A 21,537-nucleotide genomic window follows, 5' to 3' on the forward strand; every position below is an offset into this window, starting at 1 on the left:
TAAGCCACCCAGGCACCCTTAACTCAATATTTTGACATAAATATTTAGATAAAGTTACGGCTTATTGGATGTTTTAAAAAGAAAAACAATTGGAAGCTCAGCGGTTTAGCGCTGCCTTCAGCCCAGGGCGTGGTCCTGGAGACCCAGGATCGAGTCCCAGTCGGGCTCCCTGTATGGAGCCTGCTTCTCCCTCTGCCTGTGTCTCTGCCTCTCTCTTTCTCTCTCTCTCTCTCTCTCTCTCTGTGTGTGTGTGTGTGTGTGTCTCTCTCATGAATAAATAAATAAAATCTTAAAAAAAAGAAAATTAAAATACTTGAAGGCTTTCAGCTTGATATTATTGTTTTAATTCCCCATAATAATGTCATTTCTCCCATTCAATAGTTTGTTCTTCAAAGACTGATATTTCTCTATCACAACTCATATAGTGCTCTAGAGATACATAGTGGGATGTAATGGAAATCCCAAATGAATGTAGGCTAACCAAAAATGCTCTCAATATCATTGAAAGCTTTGTTATACTTTCTTCTTCATAAAAAGGTAATAACCTTGTGAATGGTTCAGTTGGTTGAGCAGTTGACTCTTGATTGCTCAACCAACTGAGAGTCATGAGATTGAGCTTGGGGTCAGGCTCCACCCTCAGCAGGCAATCTTCTTAAGATTCTCTCTCCTCCTCTCCCTCTGCCCTCTCTCCCATTCTCTTTCTCTAAAATAAATAAATCTTTTTTTTAAAAAAAAAGGTAATAACCTTCTGAAAGTAACTGACAAATAGGTATATATACATAAACCAAATGTGTTTATAAATATACATATATATGTTATATACATGTAAACAGTGCAAAAGATTAGGTTTGTGGAATCTCTAAGATGCTATGAATAGAGAGGGAAAACTAAGTCTCATTATTTTTATAAATTTAGGGGGAATGAAGTCATCGAACAACAAAATCTTTAATTAGTAGCCAATATAAAAGAAATTTTTTCCCAGAGATTTATAATTTTATTCTGAGATAATTTTAAAAGCATTTTTCTAAAAAGAACAATAATTATCTGACAATATATGCTTTCATTTAATCATTTTAAATATATACTGACATTAAAAAAACCCATAAGTCTGATCTAAAACAATTTCAATTTTTTTAGAAGCTACTTAAAAAAAACAACAACTTCTAGTTCAAGATTTTGTTCTTCTGGAATCAGTCTAGAAAAATAGAAGGGAAGTCATAGCAACTGGCAGATAATAGCAACTAGACATTGGAATGGCACCAGCGGTGAAATTGAATGCAGATATGATGCAGCATGGATACATGGCAAGACCCATACAGTCTTGTTGGTTCATCTCTAAATGACTTCACTAAAACAATGAGATACTCCCAATGCCCTAACAAAAACAAAACAGTAAAATGCATTTGTAATCTCCCAGAATAAAAATTCCTACCATGGTGCATAAATCCATTGTCACAGAGACCGACACCAAATATCATTGCTTCTTCTCGGGTGCGGCAATCCCCCTGTTAACCACAAAAATATGGCATATCTTAATAGGCAACTAAAGGCTTTGTTGTGTCTTTATGACATTTGATGTTCCCAGCACCATACTGACAGAGCCAGTCATTTATTAAGGCACACATCGCATTCATAAGCCCGTGATGCACTTAATTGCTATAAAACATTTATTTAATTATGAAAACATCTTTTTTGACATTAAGTGAAAAGCAAAGAGGTAATATTTCCTGAGAAAAACCATATTGTATTAAACATGAAAATATATAAGTAGCTAAAATTTATTGCTACCACAAATGATCCATTTCTCTTATTTTTTAAATCTTGTATCCCAATTGTACCACAAGAAAACATCCTATATATTGAAAACACACTAAATAAAGTTAACGAAAAATCATCATGCATGATCTCTGCTATCACATTCCTCTACTAAATGGCCTTGCTCTTTAAAGGACCCCTAAAAAACTCTACTAATGTAGGGTGATTTCTAAGACCCTAAAAGCAATTTGTACAGCTGAGCTTGTAAATGCAAGCTTCTCTTTTACTATCTAGCAGAAAAAATAATCAGATCATATAAATGAAGAAAAAAATGAAAGCCCAATCCAAGCTTCTGTTATGTTTTTATCTAGAAAACTTCTATTTTGTTCATATAAGTATGGATTCATATATAGGAATAGGCATACGTACATATATGTACGTGTGTGTATAAACTTAAGAGTTGTAGATTTTGTGGTTAGAAAGTGCTTTCTCATCTCATTTCTTCCCAGTCAAGTTGTTTGTTTCAAAGTATCTAATGTTAGTCCTTACCAAGTTATTCTAATGTCCCTGTGCCTTTTACTGTTAGATAATAATTCCCTAAGTAGTAAACCGTTGTGAAAATAAAAATCTAGATAAATGAAGGGATTTGTCCAACTTTACATAACTAATCAGAAGAACAAGCATCTGATAGTAGATTACCTAAGTCCCAGTCCATCACCCCAACTTCTAGTATGTACCATTTCTAAGAAATTGTCATAATAGGCCACTAAGAAAACCTGAAGAAAAAAAATAATTGCAATACGGTCCAGTTTTTGGATAGCCTGTTCTATTATTCTAATACTCACATTTGAAAAGTAAAACAATGTCAAAAAAAAAAAAAGAAGAAAAAAAGCTGCTCACTGGTTCCTGAGTCAGAACTTTAAATATTTATTAGGCACCAATCTTCACTTCAAAAAACTTTCTTCAGTTTTCTCACATAGTCAACATACACAACAAGTTCATGTGAATTCTATAAGATTATAATTTCTGTGTAAAATGCCAACTCTGACACCAAGTACAGAACCAATTCTAATGATGCACATTTGACCATAATATTGTAAAAGGCTCTGACTCTAGTAAACCCACTGCATGTATGAATCAGTTTTTATATAAAAATAATTGTTTGGTTTAATCTAAAATCTTAACTTCTAAATAAAATACATTTTAGTGCTATAAATTCAAAAATAGGCAGTCTTGGGTAGTCTAGAAATTAATATTAAATAAAAATCTCAACACTTATGTGCACAGATGAATCAAATATGAATTAAACAGTAATATTGAAACAAAAATTATGATTATCAAATGTTATTCATATTTAACAAAGAATAGATCACTTTCTTTGATAACAAAAAAGTAAAACTGCTTATGAAATTGACATATATATCTAAACATGATAACATTTCAACAAGAATATCCCCTACCCCAAAATAGTAAGTTCTATCAAAGTTGTTTTTTAATCAATGAAAAACATGTGAGCATATATTAGTTGACCCAGTATAATAAAACATTTAAATTTTTATTTGAATATCTAGTATGTTGGGGTAGATGCCCTAATTTGCAAATAACATTTTTTCAATACCTACCATAGCTCCTGAGCTAAATAAATACAATTAACAATAAATTTCATACTTTCTTATTTAAAATGAGTGTAGATAAATATTAAAGCTTATATGGTCAAAGCCCAATTTTTATCTAACCAAGAGAAAGGCACAGGCATTTTAGAATAATTTGCTAGGACTAATAAACAGTATCTTAAAACAAATTAGAAAACAAACCATACAAGAGGTTTTAGTGTATGTGCATAGATATTCTTCAGTAATATTCAAATTACACCTAAGATTCTTTTTTTTCTTTTTTCTTTTCTTTTCTTTTCTTTTCTTTTCTTTTCTTTTCTTTTCTTTTCTTTTCTTTTCTTTTCTTTCTTTCTTTCTTTCTTTCTTTCTTTCTTTCTTTCTCTCTCTCTTTCTATTCCTCTCTCTCTCTCTCTCTCTCTCTCTCTTTCTTAAATAGACTGCATGCCCAGCATGGAGCCAAATGTGGGGCTTGAACTCATGACCCTGAGATCAAGATGTGAGCTGAGATCAAGAGTCGGACGCATTCTTTAAAACAAAACAAAACAAAACAAAACAAAAAAAAAGAGAGAGAGAGAAAGTCAGACGCTTAACTGTCTGAACCATCCAGATACCCTACACTTAAGTTTTTTTTGATGAATCTCAGTTGATATTTTAAAAATAGGAACATCTTTCTCTTGAAAGACCGAATAGTATAAAAATTAAGTTTGAAGACTCTGAAGTCAGATTACCTAGATTCAAATCCTAACTCTGCTTTATATTAGCTATTTCACTGTGTGTCATCTGCACATGGTGATAAAAAAAAAAAGGTACCCTGATCACCTCAAAGCTTAAAGCAGCAGTGAATGTAACTCAGAAACTTCTATTTGTCTATTTACCTGCGCAATTAACCAGTCTATAAGTTTGTTGGCCATGACTACAGATTTGTAGGTCCTTAGATGGTAATCTTTATCTCTATAAAGGAAAAAGAAAACAAAACCAGTAAGCAAGGGGATAAGTGGAGGAAAACATTTCATTTAATATCAGTATACAACAGAAAAGTTTACTAAATATAATCTGAATGTATCATCCAAATTATGTGCAGATAAGAGAGGTTTCCGAGGTATACATAATACCTGAAAATTCCTTCATTACCTCATATCAGAACTGACCGACAAGGATACCAAAACAGGACATTTCTCCTTTGACATCTTCTTATACACAAGTATATTATTACTGATATATTATCTGGTAATAACTTAGCTAGAAACACAATACCTCATTAAAAGAATAACAAAATAGAATTCTTCCCTTAAAATCAAGATAGAGTCTACCCAAAAAAATCTCATCAAAATGTGGAGAATAAAGCAATCCTTTCATTCCTGAATTCTCCAGGAAGGCTGGATTTACACAGGAGCATTATTCCATTTGGCTCAGCTGCAGTGGCAGACAGCAGGTCTGCCTGAGGTAAACATGCTGAGAATCCTGTCATTCATCTTGTCTGATCAGAACATGGACAAGTGACACCACATCCCCAGGAAACCAAGGGAACCAGTTGATTCTACATTAGCCTCTACTTTCAGTAAACTTTCCAGATCTGAGAAATCATTCAAAGTGAAGTTAGATACCAACAAGTGCTCTTGATCAGAATGGGGCCCCCAGAGCAGAAATCTATAATGCATTCATTCTGCAGGCCTGGATCAAAGAGAAAATGACAGTCTTTTCAAAATGTCAAAAGATCTGAACTGCAAACAACTTGACGTAATAAATAATTACTAGCTCTATTCACAGTTCTTTAGCCCCTGTCAGCAATTGACAATTAATACTGACATCATTTTATCTAATTTCATAAAAGGAAAAGTCCCCGAAAAATGGTTGAAATTTCTGAGATCTTAGTAATGAATACATTAAGTTAGCTAGTAATCAACAGCAGATTCTTTTTTCAAAAAAAATCTTTTAAAATCTCTCTCCATGTTTCTGATACCTCATTGCCCATTTCATCTTGGTTTCCATAAACTTTAGTAAGAAGGGAAAGGGTAGTCAGGATATTATAAAACACATGTGGGTCATTGAATTCTTCACTCAAATATTTTTTCTTTTTGTAAGCTGAGTTCACACATATTAAAAGCATGACTATCATACATTCCATCTGTTTTATAGTTTTTTCCCATAAATTTTTCCTTGACAGCTCATAAACAATTGTCATTACTAGCCAAAGAACAATTCCTTCTTATCAGCTCTTATGGAATGTAACCTTCTTGATAAGAAATCCCATATGGCTAAAATACATTTTCAGAGCACATTTTCTCACATACAAAATCTACATATACACAGGTAACATGAAAAATGTAACCATTATTTTTTTCTGAGTTTAGCAGAAAAAACAAATTTAAGTACCCACTTGCTATTGAGTGAAGTAACCATCTTTTAGTGTTAGGTTATGCAAAATATTTGCAGGGTGGCTATGCTAGAAATCTAGTAGGGAATCAATAAATACGGGTTCATTTTCACTTGTTTTCACTTTAAGGAAGCCTATTTGTGACAAGGCATTTTTAGGAGTAATGGATAAGATTCTGTTTCTTCCTCAAGGATCTGCACTGTGTTCTCTATAAAACATTAGTGAGCATTACAATACACTAAAACAGTCACGTCTGGATAGTTTTTTCCTTAAGTTCTGAGTTTCCTTGGAATTGGAAACCAGAATGAAAAATAGAAACACAGCACATCAAACATTTGGATTCTATAGCCATGACTGAAAAGACTTTTTATTCATTTTGGAAATGAAGCATCCGTGTTTTTTTTTTTGGTCCTGAATATTAAGTTTCAGTCAATAAGTTTTAGATGACATCTGGCCATTTGAAATGAGCGTAGCATCATACTACATTCTATCAGTGTATATTTCATAAAAAAAACAATAATATTCCAGAACATCTCTTCTATTAGTAATCATAACACAAAACTCAGTTTTCTGATGTCTTTCTGGAGAGATAAACTGAAAATTAAGATTCCACTTTAAAAAAGGCATATCTCTTCAAAAGGGAAATCATGTTAGAGAACAAAATTATAAAATTTTACTTATTAACTCCAATTAGTTCTTAATTTTCAAGTACAAAATCTTTTCTTTGGAAAAAAAGACTGTTAGAAGAAAATACTGTGAAAATGCATGCCAAAGATGTGATTATACAACTTGATGAAGAAAAATCAATACATAATAATCATAGTGGTATTTATAGGAAATAATATTTCCAAATCATCTCCTAGTCAACTATTATTAACTAAATATTAACTAAATGTGGATTATTTCATTATGAAGTCTATAATTTAGTATAGGCAAATAATTTTAGAAATCAGAATAAAAAGCCATGGAAAAAACTGTATAATTAGAGCTTCACAAAATTTAGAAAAATTTTCAGATCAATTATTACTTAAAATAATCTTGAAAGTATAATTTTCACTTATGGAAGAAAAATAAAATAAGCCAAGAGTCTGCAGCTGAACATTGCTTACCTAATATGCAATATAAATATTTCCAAATAAGTTGCCCAGAACTTAGAAATCAGACTCACCTAATCACTGGAGTAAACAGACTATGGAGACGGCAATATAATCTCACTCCCTATTATAAAATAAAGATATGTCAAAAACAAGGAAGATCACTCAAAGGACAGACTAACGAAATTTTGAGACTAATAAATCCACTGTCAACATTCTGAAATCACTATATAATCTCTACCATTTAAAAGTTATTCATCTGTTGTATTACATAAAAAAAAATAATATAACTTAAATAATTACAAACAGGACTAAGTTGTGCTATGAATTTGTCATATACATATGACATATACATAGAAAAAAGCATTTTTAAAACTATTTTTCTTAAAATGTAAAACTTCAAAATACAGGCAGAAAATAAATCTATGCAGCAATACCTCACACTACATGTTCATCATATATCAATATAAATTTTGTCAAATATGCGAAGAAAACTGATGTTACATAAATTTTATATATTTATGTATTTTTTAAATTTATTCAAGATTATACTTGAATTATAGGCCACTTGTTGCTACATGTGACATAGTTTTCAGTGGATATAATCTGAGTGATGCAATTTCATTACTTCCATTTAGAACTACATAAGAGAATGAAAAAAATGATCTAACCCTAGAATTCTTTAAATAGCAAAAAAGAAATTGAGAGACTTGCTTGCAAATGCTATTTTCTACACCAGAAGAATTTTTTTAAGTCTCTCAGCAGCATTTTATCTCAGTGAAGTATAACAACATGAACTCTGCTCTTGATAAAAGATTCTGGGAGAGGTTGTTACCTTTGAAATCACATCCTGCATCTCATTTCTTGGATAAAAAGTTCCATCATCATAACGAAATCTATATAACATCTGTTCTGGCTTGAATTGGTGTTTATCAGTAACTAAGAACATAGAAACAATATATTAAAATATTGACAATCTAAAATGTGGCAAATAAAAACAAATAAATTTATAAAATACATATTCCCAAATATTTAAACTTGTAGTTTACCAAAAACTTTAGTTTTCTAACACAGTAATACTAATCCAGTATTTTGACAGTAAGATTCATAAGATTTTGTTATATATTTATAATTTCCATATAGTGATTTAAGAAATAGAGTAGCAATATTTAGTTAGCATAATATGAATATGTGTATAGTGTATTATTTATATAAATATACAATATTTAGTTAGCAAGAGTATGTGTATAGTGTATTATTTATATAAATATACAAAGTTGTGTTTTCTATTTCTTCACAGTGCCACAAAGTTAAGCAAAAACTGTCCTTCGAAAAGCAGATAATCTAATTAGTAAGTTATAATTCAATTCTCAGTCCTAGAGGTGAAATTTAGTATTTATCTATTTTATCCCACAGCAATCAGGCCAAGACCACACATATACCAATCTTGACTGTTTATTCTGTGTTTAGAACTCTGGTGTAGATTATATAATTTTAGTATGTAACTTATTCCAAAATTTCAAGTTTTCTGAAACTGAGGAATGTTTTTCTTACATGTCACTTATTTTTTTTTTCCTTTGTGGAAATGAGAATGGTCATCCTTCACTTTCATTCTTGAGGTAAGGGTTTCATATTCATAAAGACTCCTATTTAACTTCCTCTCAAGTTTTCTTCTTTTCCAGAAATATTTTATAGATAGTCTAACAAAAATGATTGTTTGTAAGAGGAAAAAAAAATTAATTAAACCTCAAAGAGTTTATCTTTAAATGTTTTCTTTACAAGGAATGCAACATTTGCAGAGCAGATAATTTACCTCAAGGGGCTGTGTTTTCATGATTAGATAGAAGATAGAGAGATGATTATTTTTTGTTAAAAATGTTAAAGAGGGAGAAAAAGTTGGCAGAATTAATTTTCATGAACTACATTTGGTGAATCCAGAGAAAGCCAAAAGACTTATCAGACACACACACACAACACACACATACAAACGTAAGTGAAGTTTCAGCTATTTTACCCCAACCTACCCAAACCATGTGCATGGCTTGCAGCCATCAGATTGAAACAGGATTGCTGCCAAAGAAAGATAGACAACACAGCCTTTTGGCACCTTTTTTTCCCCATATCAAGCCACAAAGAAAAAAGCATGTGTGAAAGAAAAAAAGAAAAATAATATCGAGAGAAATATTTTGCAATCGTATGGCATGTCTCAAGACTAGTTATTTATTTCTTCTCTGCAATCTACCTTTTTCATTTTTATCCTCTAAGAGTCCCTGAAATACATTATTGTCTTGATATTTCAAAATTCAAGGAAATGTTGGGCCCAAATGTCTTTTGCCATGATAAAACAAACAGTAGTTTAAAATTCCTAATCAAAATGGAGTGCTTACTACTGAAAGATGCTGATGTAGTGAAACGCCAGGACACCTGCACCCCAATGTTCATAGCAGCAATGTCCACACTAGCCAAATTGTGGAAGGAGCCTCGATGTCCTTCGACAGATGAATGGAAGACGATGTGGTATATATATATATACACAATGGAATATTACTTAGCCATCAGCTAATACCCATCATTTGCTTCAGTGTGGAGGGAACTGAAGGGTATTGTGCTGAGTGAAATAAGTCAATCAGAGAAGGACAATCAGCATATGGTTTCACTCATACGTAGAATATAAGAAATAGTGAAAGGGATTATAAGGGAAAGGAGGGGAACTGAGTGGGAAAAATTAGAAAGACAAACCATGAGAGATTCCTAACTCTGGGAAACAAACAAAGGGTTGCAGAAGGGGACATGGGTAGAGGTATGGGGTAGCTGGGTAACAGGCACTGAGGGCACTTGATGGGATGAGCACTGGGTGTTATACTATATGTTGGCAAATTGAATTTAAATAAATAAATAAAATAGGGAAATTAAATTTAAAAAATGGAGTGCTTAGTTGTATAGCAAACTCCTGTGACTTTCATAATTAATCTTGGGTTCTTAGCTATTGCTCTGGAAAAACAGTGAATTGTTCTGCATTCAAATGCACTCCCTCCAACTTCTTGAACATGAAAAATAGGCTTATTAACTGTTGAGAATTAAGGTCATGTGAGAAAGGTTGCTTCACACCATCTTCTAAACAACTATACAATATTGTGATATTACTAAGGATACAACTGGCTCTCTAGGTGGTGAGGGAGAAGGAGTGCCAATCTGTAGTATTCACCAATTTCTGTGGTATTAAATACTCCCACACTGGCCAATATCAAGCTACTGAAATAAAGTCACTGAACACAGAGTTAGATGAGCAGTGATATATTATTATTTAGTATTTCTATCATACAGAAAAAATAGATATAAATACCACCAAGAACGTAAACAATAATAAAATATAGTAAAATAATTAGGAAGTAATTAGTTTTAATAATATATGAACTTTGTTTATAATACAATGTATGTGCTATCTGTTCATATAATTTTTAATAATAGCTGTGCTTTACAACCAGCTTGCAAATTTCTAAGAAATGTAATTACCACCTCTTTTAAGTTTGTATAGCCGACTTCAGCACACTACTGGATATAATGAATGAGGTCTCTAAATTTTTGCATAAGTATTTCTAATGTAAATAGTAAACTCAAATAAGAAAATATATCAGCATATCACCGCGAAAGCGTATGCTGCTTCAACCCAGCAATTCCTTGGTATATCAAGGCTTTGCTTTTGTAAAGTTCTCAACGATATTTGCAATGTGAATAGTGGCAATAATAGTCAAATCTTTTTGCTTTCACTCTTTAAAACAGATGGTTCATTCAACTTTATTTTAGGAACTCTATTTTCACTAAATGCAGCTGGAACTACATACCAATAAAACAACCATGTTTGGCGCATATCTCTACATTCTAATAAGATTATTAATGTGAAGTTGCATAATGTGTTCTCCTCCTCCTAGTTTGGGGGAATCTGTACTAGTTAATTTTGGACACTTAAAAAAAGTGATTGCTTTTAGCAACAAAAATTCTATATGCCAAATCAGACATTACAAATGATCAAATTCTGATAACAATAATAGTACAGGCCACTAAAATCAAACTGTGAAAAACAGAATGTTAATAATAGGGAGGATTCAGGGCTTTATTTCTCAGAAAAAGAATTAATTGGGTTATAAATATCATTGTTCAAAAAGACTTAAATTCTCCTACGTTAAATAATCAAAAGTCTTTACCTTTGAAAATTCAAAATAAATTTTAATCCAGAATTTAATCTCTTTCTTTATAAAATTATGTTGGAGAAAATGGTGTCTGAAGTTGGAGGATAAACTGATTAGGACTGAATTCTCCTATTCTGATATCCCTTACTAAAAAAATCTTATGTTGTTGATTTTTCCCTTTCTTTAGAATGAGGCAATTAAAAATATTGTGAGAAACACTTTAACAAAATAAATAAGGGTGGTTCTCAATGGAATTCAGTGATTCCTTCAAGAGCTTTTAGCAGTTATGAACTGAAGAACAGGTCAGACTCTAAAAGAGTATTCATGAAGATATTTAAGATTCATGAAGATATTTATGAAGATGTTATTCCAACTCGGGTTTGTACTAACTTACAATTGACATGAAAATGTTTGGCTAGCTACTCACAATTTCAGGCAAAGTAATAAGTTTTGTCATTGCAAAGTCAGTAAAATTCCATCCATAAGAGTTATGTCTTGAGTTTTCAGAACCCAATGCACTATGCAAATAAGCGACTTACTCCTCATACAATTCCTAGGTCATCATGATGAAATATGAAAGCAAGAGTGGAAGGGTGGCTTGAAAATAACCTATTAGCCCCTTCAAAGGACATCCTCTTCCCCCACATCCTGAATTTTCCAGTTCTGGGTATAAAATTTCTGTAATGCCCTTTTGTTTATTACAAGGTATCTCATAGTCAAAAAAGAAAATATTATAACAAACTTAGTGTGTAGCTCTTTCTAAATACAGTAAGCATTGTACAAGTACAAAGATTGTATTTCTTAGATAATCTTTTAAACAAAGAGCAACATCAATTGCTGACAGCTTTAGGATCTTTTTTTCTCTTGTTTCTAATTCATAATGGTATGAAGTCACTCAAATTAACAACAGAAGTTATAAAAACCTCCATTGAAAGAGAAATGTTAAAAGTTATTTTTATGATTATTACATGATGATATAATCATAAAATATTGATGAGTTTATATAATGATTACTCTGGCTTTAAAACAATTCCAGTGATTTTTTTAATATTGACCTGGGAGCTATGTCTCAGTAGCAGAAATTGGGTCACTGTTGATCAAATCAGTTTAGCTTTTGTTTTTCCTGGACATGAATCTACCCTACATTTCTAAGTTTCTCTTGCAGTAAGGAGTGACCATGAAACTAAGTTGCATCTAAAGACATGCACAAAAAAGTAAGACACAATGGGGAGTGTATAGGCCCATTAACCCAAAAACTCCACTACTCCTTCAACATGACTTTTAAGAGCTCTACACTGAAAGTAGGTGAGCCTCTATCAGACACCAAAACCCTGTGTGAGGGAGAGCACCGAACCCCATCTTCCACTAGTGACTTTACCTGAGTGAAAAAATAGCTTCTAGAATGTAAATCAATGTAGTTAGGTGGTATATTTGTTATAGCAGCTAGCATTAACCAATTCCTTCTCAGAGTTCCCTGCCAAAAATTAATTCTCCCATCCTAGTAGATTTCTACCTTTCTGAAAGGAAATATGTCAACAGCTGGATTGCTTGATAAACAAGGTAAAAAGACAGGCTTAAGACTACCAGACCATACGAAATAAAGTCACTATTCATGTTGACATACGTAAAGTACCTCATATAATATCCTACACATAGAATGAAGGAAAGAGTCAGGTAGGAAAAAAATAAACAGAGGTGTTCATAAACAGATTTTTTTCCTTCTTTGCTCTGTCTGGTAAGACATAGTCCCCGGAAGTACACAGTATAAATGAGACAAGAATCACGTGATTTCTGAAGGTCTATGATTGTATGCAAAACCTGTCTATATTCCACCTTCTTGAGCTTCAGTGGACTGCAGGACAAAACAAATATATTCCCTTCTTGACCCAAGTATATACTTGGACTTGGGCTTAGAACAAAGGAAAGAGAAGCAGCAAAGAGAAAAGCCATCTAGCTCAATATCATCTTTTCATTCTTACTTTTAAGATTTTGGATAATGCTTTTTAGCATACTTGGTGCTACATGGTGTTTCTATGGTACCAAAGAATCAAGTACAAAATCATATACAATTTATCAGTATTATCTGTTTACTCACAATATAATTAGTCATTTATTTATCCACTGAGCAAATATTTATTGAGCACCTACACGTGATGGGCACTCCAGCCATTTACTATATATTAACAAACAAGGGTCCCGTTCTTATAGTATTTATATTTGATTCGGGGCCAGAGTAAGTATGGGAGATAGAGAAGGAATAAACAAATAAAACAGCATGATAAGTTTATAAAGAAAATTTAGAAAATTAAAATTAAAAACACAGCTTGTTGCAATAATGGGATAAGATTCTAAAAGTCAGAGTGTCACTGAAGACAAGATGGTGACTTTTGTAATTTCATTCACTGCTATCTCTCTAGCACCTAGAAAGGTCCCTAGCATATATTAGGAATTAATAAATAACTGTTGAATGAGAACAGCAAGAGCAAAGATCCCAAATGGAGTGTTCAAGGAGGAGACAGTAAGCCACAGGGGCCACCATGTAATGAATTAGGTGCGACACTATGTGCCTAGTCACAGAGGATGTCAGGGGCCCTATCACATGGGGCCTTTCAGGCCACGGAAAAGAGATCCAGACTTTGATAAGGGATTCTGGATTTTTCTTTGAGTTTAATGGGATATCAGCAGATGATGATAAGCAGAATACCTTGATCTTACATTGTTTTAAAAGGTTTCCATGCTTTGTGCAGTGGCGGTATTGTAGCCAATGAGGTTTATCCAAGGCATGATTATTGCTAATTACAAGGTCTCCAGCTGTTATCTGTAGGGTGTATCATAGGGATGGAGGACCAAAGTGGAAGCAAGGAAGGAGAGGATGGTTACTGAGAAGAAGGTGGGGATCCTGGAAGTGAGAGGAGCTGTCTAATTAGGGACCTATTTTGGTGGTAGAATTTACAGAGCACCAGTACGGTGGGGAAAAACTGGGAAGATACAGTTCATTTTCGTCCCACTCTAATTAAAAAAAAAAAGGAACACTGAAATACCTTAGCCAAATATCCATGTTTATTCATAATCCCCCCTCTTTCTCCTCTCCCACATTTTACATAAGAAATTCTTCAAGTTTTACTTCTCAGTCTCATTATCACTGTGTTCTTCTTTCTATGTTACTGATGTTCTCAGGAATCTGGTCCTCTCTTGAAATGATTGCCAAATTTGTCTCTGGATCTCCCTCTATTCTGAACTTAACATACATATTTTCAACTTCATGCTGAGTGCTCCCCTGTGGATGTCTCATACCCAGCCTACCACAAATTCTTTATCCTCTCCCTATCCTGCTCCTCCTCCTGAATAATCATCCCTGTCAACCAGCTAGAAACCTCAGAATAATCTGATCTTGCACTTCACTCCTCATCTCCCAGGCAATAGTTGCCAAATATGCTGTTCCGGCTTCATCAAAACCTCCCAGATGGGCCACTGTCATCATGCCACAGAACACAGCCCTCATCCTCCCATTGCAGGGAAAGGTGGGGACCTCCCAATGGATGGGGCTCCCTGCAGTGTCTCCAATGTCTCCACTCTGTGTTCCACATTGCTGCATGTGAGGGCTCTAGAGCCAAGTTCTGGCCACTTTTCTGCTTAAAAGTGTCCATCATCTCCTCACTCCCTTCAGAATAAGCCCTACATATTACAGCCAGAGTGTTAAGATCTTGTGGAATCAGATGTGCTTACCTTTCATACTACACCTCTCCTCCCCAGTATGTTCATCTGTGACCTATACTGTCTCACCATGAGAGATCCTATGCTAGTTCCTGAAGAGACCACCATGAGCTTTCCCAGTTCCATGCCTGAGTATCTATACTATTCATCAGGGCAAGACGTTCTCTGCCCTTCTGTCCCACTTAGAGTCCTACTCATTCTACAATGCCTAACATTAATACACTTTCCCTCATAAAACAGTCCCAAATACTCTAATTAGAACTTACCACAGTCCCACATTTACCTGCATTTCTAATTTTTACCTGTTTTGTGGCCATTTGTATTAAAGTTAGCAAATATATCACCATAAACCCAACTCCCTAAAACTCCCAGAACTACAGTTCTGTATATGTTAGGCACTAGAAATGTTGTTAAAAATACATAAGCATTCTATAATGTGGACATTTACTATAAGCTAAATTGATTAAGGAATTAAGATGCCTCCAACTGATGGATAAATAGTTCAGTAACTAATAAAATAATTACCATGGTGGATGATTCCATTTTCTAACAATGCTTGTCCTAAGTGAACACCTTCCTCAGGCCTGTGAATCTCTCCAATTTCCAACAGCCATGACACAAATTCACTGCAATAGAAATACAGTAAAATGGTTAAATAGTCTTTTTTGTCCTCCCTCAGGAAGTCTATTTCTACCATGCTTTCATCAAGCAGCTTTGGAAGGAATCTCAAATATAAAGAAATATTTGCAGTGCATTTCAGCATGCATTTTTCCACACATGTGAAGCCCAAAATTATTTAAATTTTACTCTATTCTAAAAAAAAAATATGCTATTCTGGAAAACCCATGTCCCTTTTCTAAACCACACATAATAACTATTCAACTCACTAAGACCTCTAATAAACACAAAGGGAAAATTTCAGAGCAGTTTTAATTATAAAGAGAATAAAAACAGATCCTAAAGAGGGCTAACAGGCAAAATAAATAGAACAATAACGACTTAATATAAGAGATAGACGGTCTGGAATGTGGCTTTCCATGCACAGAAAACTAGTGTGTTTGAAAGTCCAAGAAGGCAAACCAAAAATATTGCATACCCTATATGGTAGGTGGAATTCCAAACATGTCCTCCTACTCCCTCCTCCCATCAAGAATCCCATCCCTTGGTTTTGTAATCAAATCCTAACATAGGTAGTGCTATGAATGTATTTTGTATATGTAAATAAAATCCCAAGTCAGTTGATCTTAAAACATGTAAATTATTCAAGAGGGCTTGACTCAGTTGAGCACTTTGAAGGAAAGAGCTTTCTCAGGCGGGTGGCATAAGAGTAAGTAAGAAAAATTAAAAGCACAAGAAAGATTCAGTGAGCCACTGTTGCCTTTGAAAATAGAGGGGCCATGTAGCGAGGAATGCTGGCAGCTTCTGAGAGTGGTCCTAGCCGACAGCCAGCACACAAATAGGACTTACTCTTACAATCACTGAGGACTAAATTCTGAACCTGAATATGCTTGCAAGTGATTTATTCCTCAGAGCCTTAAGATAAGGGCCTGACCTCAGCGCAGCCCACATCTTGCTTTTGGCCTTTGAGACCCTAAGCAGGCAGCCCAGTATCATTCACCTTGATTTCCTTCTCACCTATAGAATTATGAACTAATGACTGGGTGTTGTTTAAAGCCCTAGGTATGTGGTCATTTATTTTGCACCAATATAAATACACACCAAAAGTTTTATTATATTGTTTTCAAATTTTAAAGTCATTTATGGGGGGCACCTGGGTGGTTCAGTTGGTTAAGTTGGTTTCAGCTCAAGTCATGATCTCAGGGTCCTGGGATGGAGCCCTGCATGGGCCTTCTGCTCAGTGGGGAGTCTGCTTCTCCCTCTACCTCTGTCCCTCCTCCTACTTGTGCACTTACTCTCTCTCTCCTCTCAAATAAATAAATAAAATCTTTAAAAATAAACAAGCAAATAAATAAAGTTATTTAGTAAATCCATTCTTTAATTTAAACTGTCATCCAAAAGGAATACTCTGGCACAAAACAGTTCCATCAGAACTGTCTACCACATATATTTGCTGTGGCTGTGAAAGGCTAGGGAGGATGACAGCTCATATCTTTTACCATTTCAGGGTGGGGAGAGGAGCCCCAGACATCACATATAAATAGGATGATGTTTTGTAACCCAGGAGAGCACCAGCTCAGTAGTGATGGTTTATATGGCCATGTGGTATCATTAAGAAAACACTAAACACAGAAACGTTTTACAATAAAATATTTTATAATGCTTATGTTATAAAAATCTAACATTTGAACTTTTACATAAAGTAATGGATAGTGTTTAGAATGGTTTCAATTTTGCACAGAGGTCAGAGAAGCCAAGGTATAGAAAGTGTCAGGAGATTACTTCTCCATTTATTACAAAACTGAAAGCAACACATATGACTAAAGTCAAATAACTGAGGGTTGCAGAATTCTAAAAGTGGGTATCGAGTCTAACAAGTACATTTTCAGGCAGAAGAAGTTGTTAAAATGCTTTCAATTCTTCTATTAAATAGAAATCATCCAAAAGGAAGAAAATCTGAAAAGAAGTAAAACTTCAGGTCTCTTCCTTGATAGCACAAAAGTAATGAGTATCAACTCCGGGGGCACCTGGGTGGCTCAGTCGGTTAAGTGTCTGCCTTTGGCTCAGGTCATGATCTCAGGGTCCTGGGATCAAGCCCCCCGTTGGGCTCTGCACTCAGCACAGAGAATCTGCTTGTCCTTCTCCCTCTGCTCCTCCTCAAATAAATAAATTTTTTTAAAAAAGTATATCAATTCCACAGTGCTGTCACAGGATTAGATGAGCTGATAAATGCCAGGAACTCAGCACAGTGCCTGGCACATTTTGAGCACTTATTAATATCAGTGGTTGACAAATGGGTTGAGCTGGTTGGTATGTAGCTCAAGCATCATTCTCCGTTCTGAAATCTGAATACATCAAATTAAAATGAGAGAAAGAGCACATTCTAAGTATTGCTATAAATTAGGAGCATAGAGGAAGAAAAGAGACTGGTTACCAAAGGAAGTTAATGGGCGGCTTTATTGTGGGACCTACTGAAATCACAGGAAGATCCCATTAACACTCTGTGAAAGGATCGTGATCCTGTCAAAAGCAATCTCAAACTTGGGCTGTAACACAGAGCTAGTGTGTTGTTATGGAAAAAGCCACAGTGAACACAGCTAAGATTTACTGAGTCTTTCCTGTGTATCAGCACTATGGATGGTGAAGGCTCACATACCATCGTAACTAACTAGCACTATGGCCAAGTGAGATCATAGGGTAAAGAGTTAATAAAACCCCTGCTCTTTTAATTAAGAAAACGTGACCCTGAGTCAACTTTGTAGCTCTGTTTCCTTAGAACCTGATGCAGGCAGGGTGTTAGCCGTGTTACCAGGAAGCATTGCTTATGGTCAAAATGAGTTCTGCTGGCTAAATGGAATACTAATAAATGCCTGGTGAGAAGCTATAGCCTGAAGCGACTCTTAGAAGCAGGCATGTCCCTATGAGAACCCCGGAAGTTATGTCCATGGGGTTGTTATAAAAAATAGGGTCTTCTTTGCAACATTGGGTTTCTAAGCCAAGGTGGGCTTACATCTGCTCTTTCTCTTGCACAAGAGCCATCACCCAGGGCTTGATAGTGACACCAGCTTGCTGGCAGCTGTGTGGTCTGGTGTAAGGACCATGCCCACTAATGAAGAGACCCCATACTGCCCTGCAGGCCAGGGTTTCCTGGCTTATATTCTTCTAACAGGGCTGGGAGCTGGTGTGGCCTGTGGTTATTTTGTTGTGTCTGCATAACGAATCAAGAAGACATTCTGGGAGGTATTACAAGTAAGCACTATAATCATCTTCATTTTTTAGAGAGGAAGAAGAAAGTTAAACTTCCCAAATCTCTTAACTAGCCAGAGGTAGGAGACAGTCTGTTTATGATGTGTGTTCCAAGTCCAGACTTAGAATTAGCACTCCAGACTACTTTTATAGAGTTGACATTGGCATTTAATAGCTATATGAAGGTGGGCATGGTAAACTCCCTGATCGCTGGTTTTTGAATCTTTAAAAAATACAAAGCTTTTAACTTCTAAGTATATGCATCTGAGGATTAGAAATAACATATAGGGACAGCCAGCACAGGGCCTGGCTTGAGCAGTAGTACCTTTGGTCCCACAGGCTTCGCTCAGCAGGGACCCCCACGTCTAGTTGTCCTCAGAACCCAAAGGACACACAGTAAACCTATGCTAAAGCCCAGGCAACTTCCCTGCCTGTTGCTCTGTGCTGGGTCCCTTGCATGACCCTCTTTTTCAGACTCATCGACACTCCTTCATGCTGAGCCCAGCTGCCAAAGTGCTGAATTAATTGGGAGTTTAGACTGTGTGTTCTCCGTTCCCGAGTCTTCTCAAACTCTAGGCCTGTACTCACATCCCTGCTAGACTCTGAGCCCGCCTGCCTGCCAGCCCTGCATCTGCTTCACCCTTAGAACACGGTATATCTGAAATTGTTGAAGTCATGTGTGGATGGATAGATGTCTTAAGTTTTCTATGATTTCTGGCTCTGAGTCCATTCCTTCATCCCACTATGGGCCAGGAAATGTTCACAGTTAAAGAAATATTCAAAAATGCCCAGAGGAATATTTTTTAAAGAAAAATCATTAAAGTAAACAAAAAAAAAAAAAAGAAAGAAAAGAAAAATCATTAAAGAAAGGTCAACACAGGACATGGTGAAAATATGAAAGAAATACATGTACCCAGACTCCCGACCTTACCTTCCAAGGAAGCATTTAGGGAACGTGGTCAATTTTCTTTTTCTGTCTTTGATCAGATTTCCCTGTTTGCACATCATCTTATAAAGTTTCTCACCCTGTTCGGAGATCATTACCCAGGTGTCTTGCTCCATTCCTAATTTTAAACCTATCCAAAATGAAACAAAGGACAGGTAACTGAAAAAGTTTCCCCACTCACTCATGTCTGCATTAAACAAACATCTATGGCACATCTCCCATGTGCAGAGGTCTGCAGATACAGAGCTCTGTACCATAGGGCTCTGATCGCCAAGAAGCTCATGAGATACCAGGGAGATGGTCAGGACATGATCCCCAGGGCTGTCCAGTGCCTTTGTGCAAACTGTGCTCAAAGGTACATGGTTTGGCCAGTGGAGGAAGAACAGCTGCACCGCGGCTCCAGGCACCCATTCTGCAGAATTTGATCAGCACAACTGGAGAGGTGGCCCTCAAAACAGCCTTACAGGAGATAGTGTGACACAATAAAGGCATATTCAGGCAATCATTTTTTTAAGATGGTATTTATTTATTCATGAGAGACACAGAGAGAGGAAGAGACATAGGCAGAGGGAGAAGCAGGCTCCCTGTGGGGACCCTGATGTAGGACTCAATCCTGGGACCCCGCGGTCATGCCCGGAGTCAAACATGGAACCTCAAACAACCCTGAGCCACTGAGGCATCCCATATTCAGAGCATCTTACCTCCGAGAAACATTAAGAAAGGTTTCACAGAAGACCAATGTTTAAATGCAGAGGAATGAAGAGAATTTTCAGAGAGAGAGGACGTGTTCACCAGAGCTACCTGAGGTTCTGAAGCAGCACAGGGTACTGAACTCCAGGCTGGAGGGGAGAGGTCAGGGGGCATGCTGCTGGGTTAGGCAGGGGCCTTGCGCAACTGCAGATTCCACGTTCTTCATCCCTGAGGTATCAGGGAAACATGCAAGGGTTTCGACCAGAGGGACGGGAAAAGCAGGGCAGGACAGGAAATAAAGTTTTGTTGCTTTGGAAACAAAGCTCAGATGACAGTGTAGGAATAAACTGAAGGTGGAGGGTTTAAAAAGAGAGCCATCATTAGGAGAAGACCTCAAAAACTTAGGTAACGTCAAGCCCCTGCAGACAACAGTAGGGGCCCCAGGGCCAAGAGAATGAAGCTGAGAAATCTCCAGGAAGTGGTATCGATAGGATACAGCAAAAGGTTAAATGTGGGCATCATGGAGAAAAGAGAGATCAGGATGCCTGCCAAGCTTTTAAGGAAAGCCAAACTGGGGAGTAGGGGGAAGAGGCATATTTGGGAAAGGGTTTCAGGTAAGGAGGAGGCCAAGACTGTGCAGGTTGACTCTGGATGTTCAGGTGGAGGCTAAGAGTCAGAGGAACAAATGCATACGAAGCTCAAGAGAGAGGACAAGGCAGGACATAAAGATGGAGAAAGTGGCAATGCAGACCCGGACATGAATCTGGTGGGAATAGGTAACCCAGGCAAGGATCCTTCTTAGAGGGGACCAGTGTCAAAGCTGAAAGCCTTTGTGGCTGAAAGCCACAATCAGCCAATGGGACTGATGAACTGTTGCAGAAGAAATACTTGGAATTATTTTTAGTCTTCTAGCTACAAAATTTCTTACTAAAATTTTTATTTACAATGGAAGAGCAATTCCCATGTCAGTAATAGAGAACAATCCATTAACAGAACCTGTTAACATAAATTTCTAGAATGTGCTTTCTTTCTCCCTCCCTCCCTCCTTCCTTTCTCTCCTTCCTCCCTTCCTTTTCACTTTAGGTCTATCTATATGCATACCCATTCTGAAAAACCAAATAAATAAAGGTTCAACTTGATGAAACATTTATTTTACCTTTTAAATGATTTTCTGCACTATTTGAATTGATTGCTAGATTCAACAAAACTTAAAGAATCAGCTATGTATTCATAATCTTTGTTTTAAGTTTTTCGAACTGGCTCTCCAAGATCAACCAAAGGAGTTAAGTATTTGAAAATG

At 35.8% G+C, this 21,537-nt stretch overlaps 1 protein-coding gene and 1 pseudogene across 1 annotated transcript in view; one reads left to right on the forward strand and one right to left on the reverse strand.

The window, feature by feature from the left end:
• Nucleotides 1–21,537, reverse strand: part of PREX2 (phosphatidylinositol-3,4,5-trisphosphate dependent Rac exchange factor 2) — a 278,636-nt gene that overhangs the window by 145,064 nt on the left and 112,035 nt on the right. Inside the window, exons 10-15 of the mRNA XM_026012258.2 lie at nucleotides 19,533–19,677; nucleotides 15,263–15,363; nucleotides 7,672–7,775; nucleotides 6,911–6,960; nucleotides 4,244–4,319; nucleotides 1,433–1,505 (exon numbers count right to left, since the gene is read on the reverse strand). Of these exons, the coding sequence (XP_025868043.1) occupies nucleotides 1,433–1,505; nucleotides 4,244–4,319; nucleotides 6,911–6,960; nucleotides 7,672–7,775; nucleotides 15,263–15,363; nucleotides 19,533–19,677 (549 nt within the window). The remainder of the gene's footprint in view (nucleotides 1–1,432; nucleotides 1,506–4,243; nucleotides 4,320–6,910; nucleotides 6,961–7,671; nucleotides 7,776–15,262; nucleotides 15,364–19,532; nucleotides 19,678–21,537) is intronic.
• On the forward strand, nucleotides 13,759–13,826 carry LOC140595252 (U4 spliceosomal RNA; annotated as a pseudogene).

The sequence above is a fragment of the Vulpes vulpes genome, chromosome 13 (assembly GCF_048418805.1).
Source record: "Vulpes vulpes isolate BD-2025 chromosome 13, VulVul3, whole genome shotgun sequence".
Classification (NCBI taxonomy): domain Eukaryota; kingdom Metazoa; phylum Chordata; class Mammalia; order Carnivora; family Canidae; genus Vulpes; species Vulpes vulpes.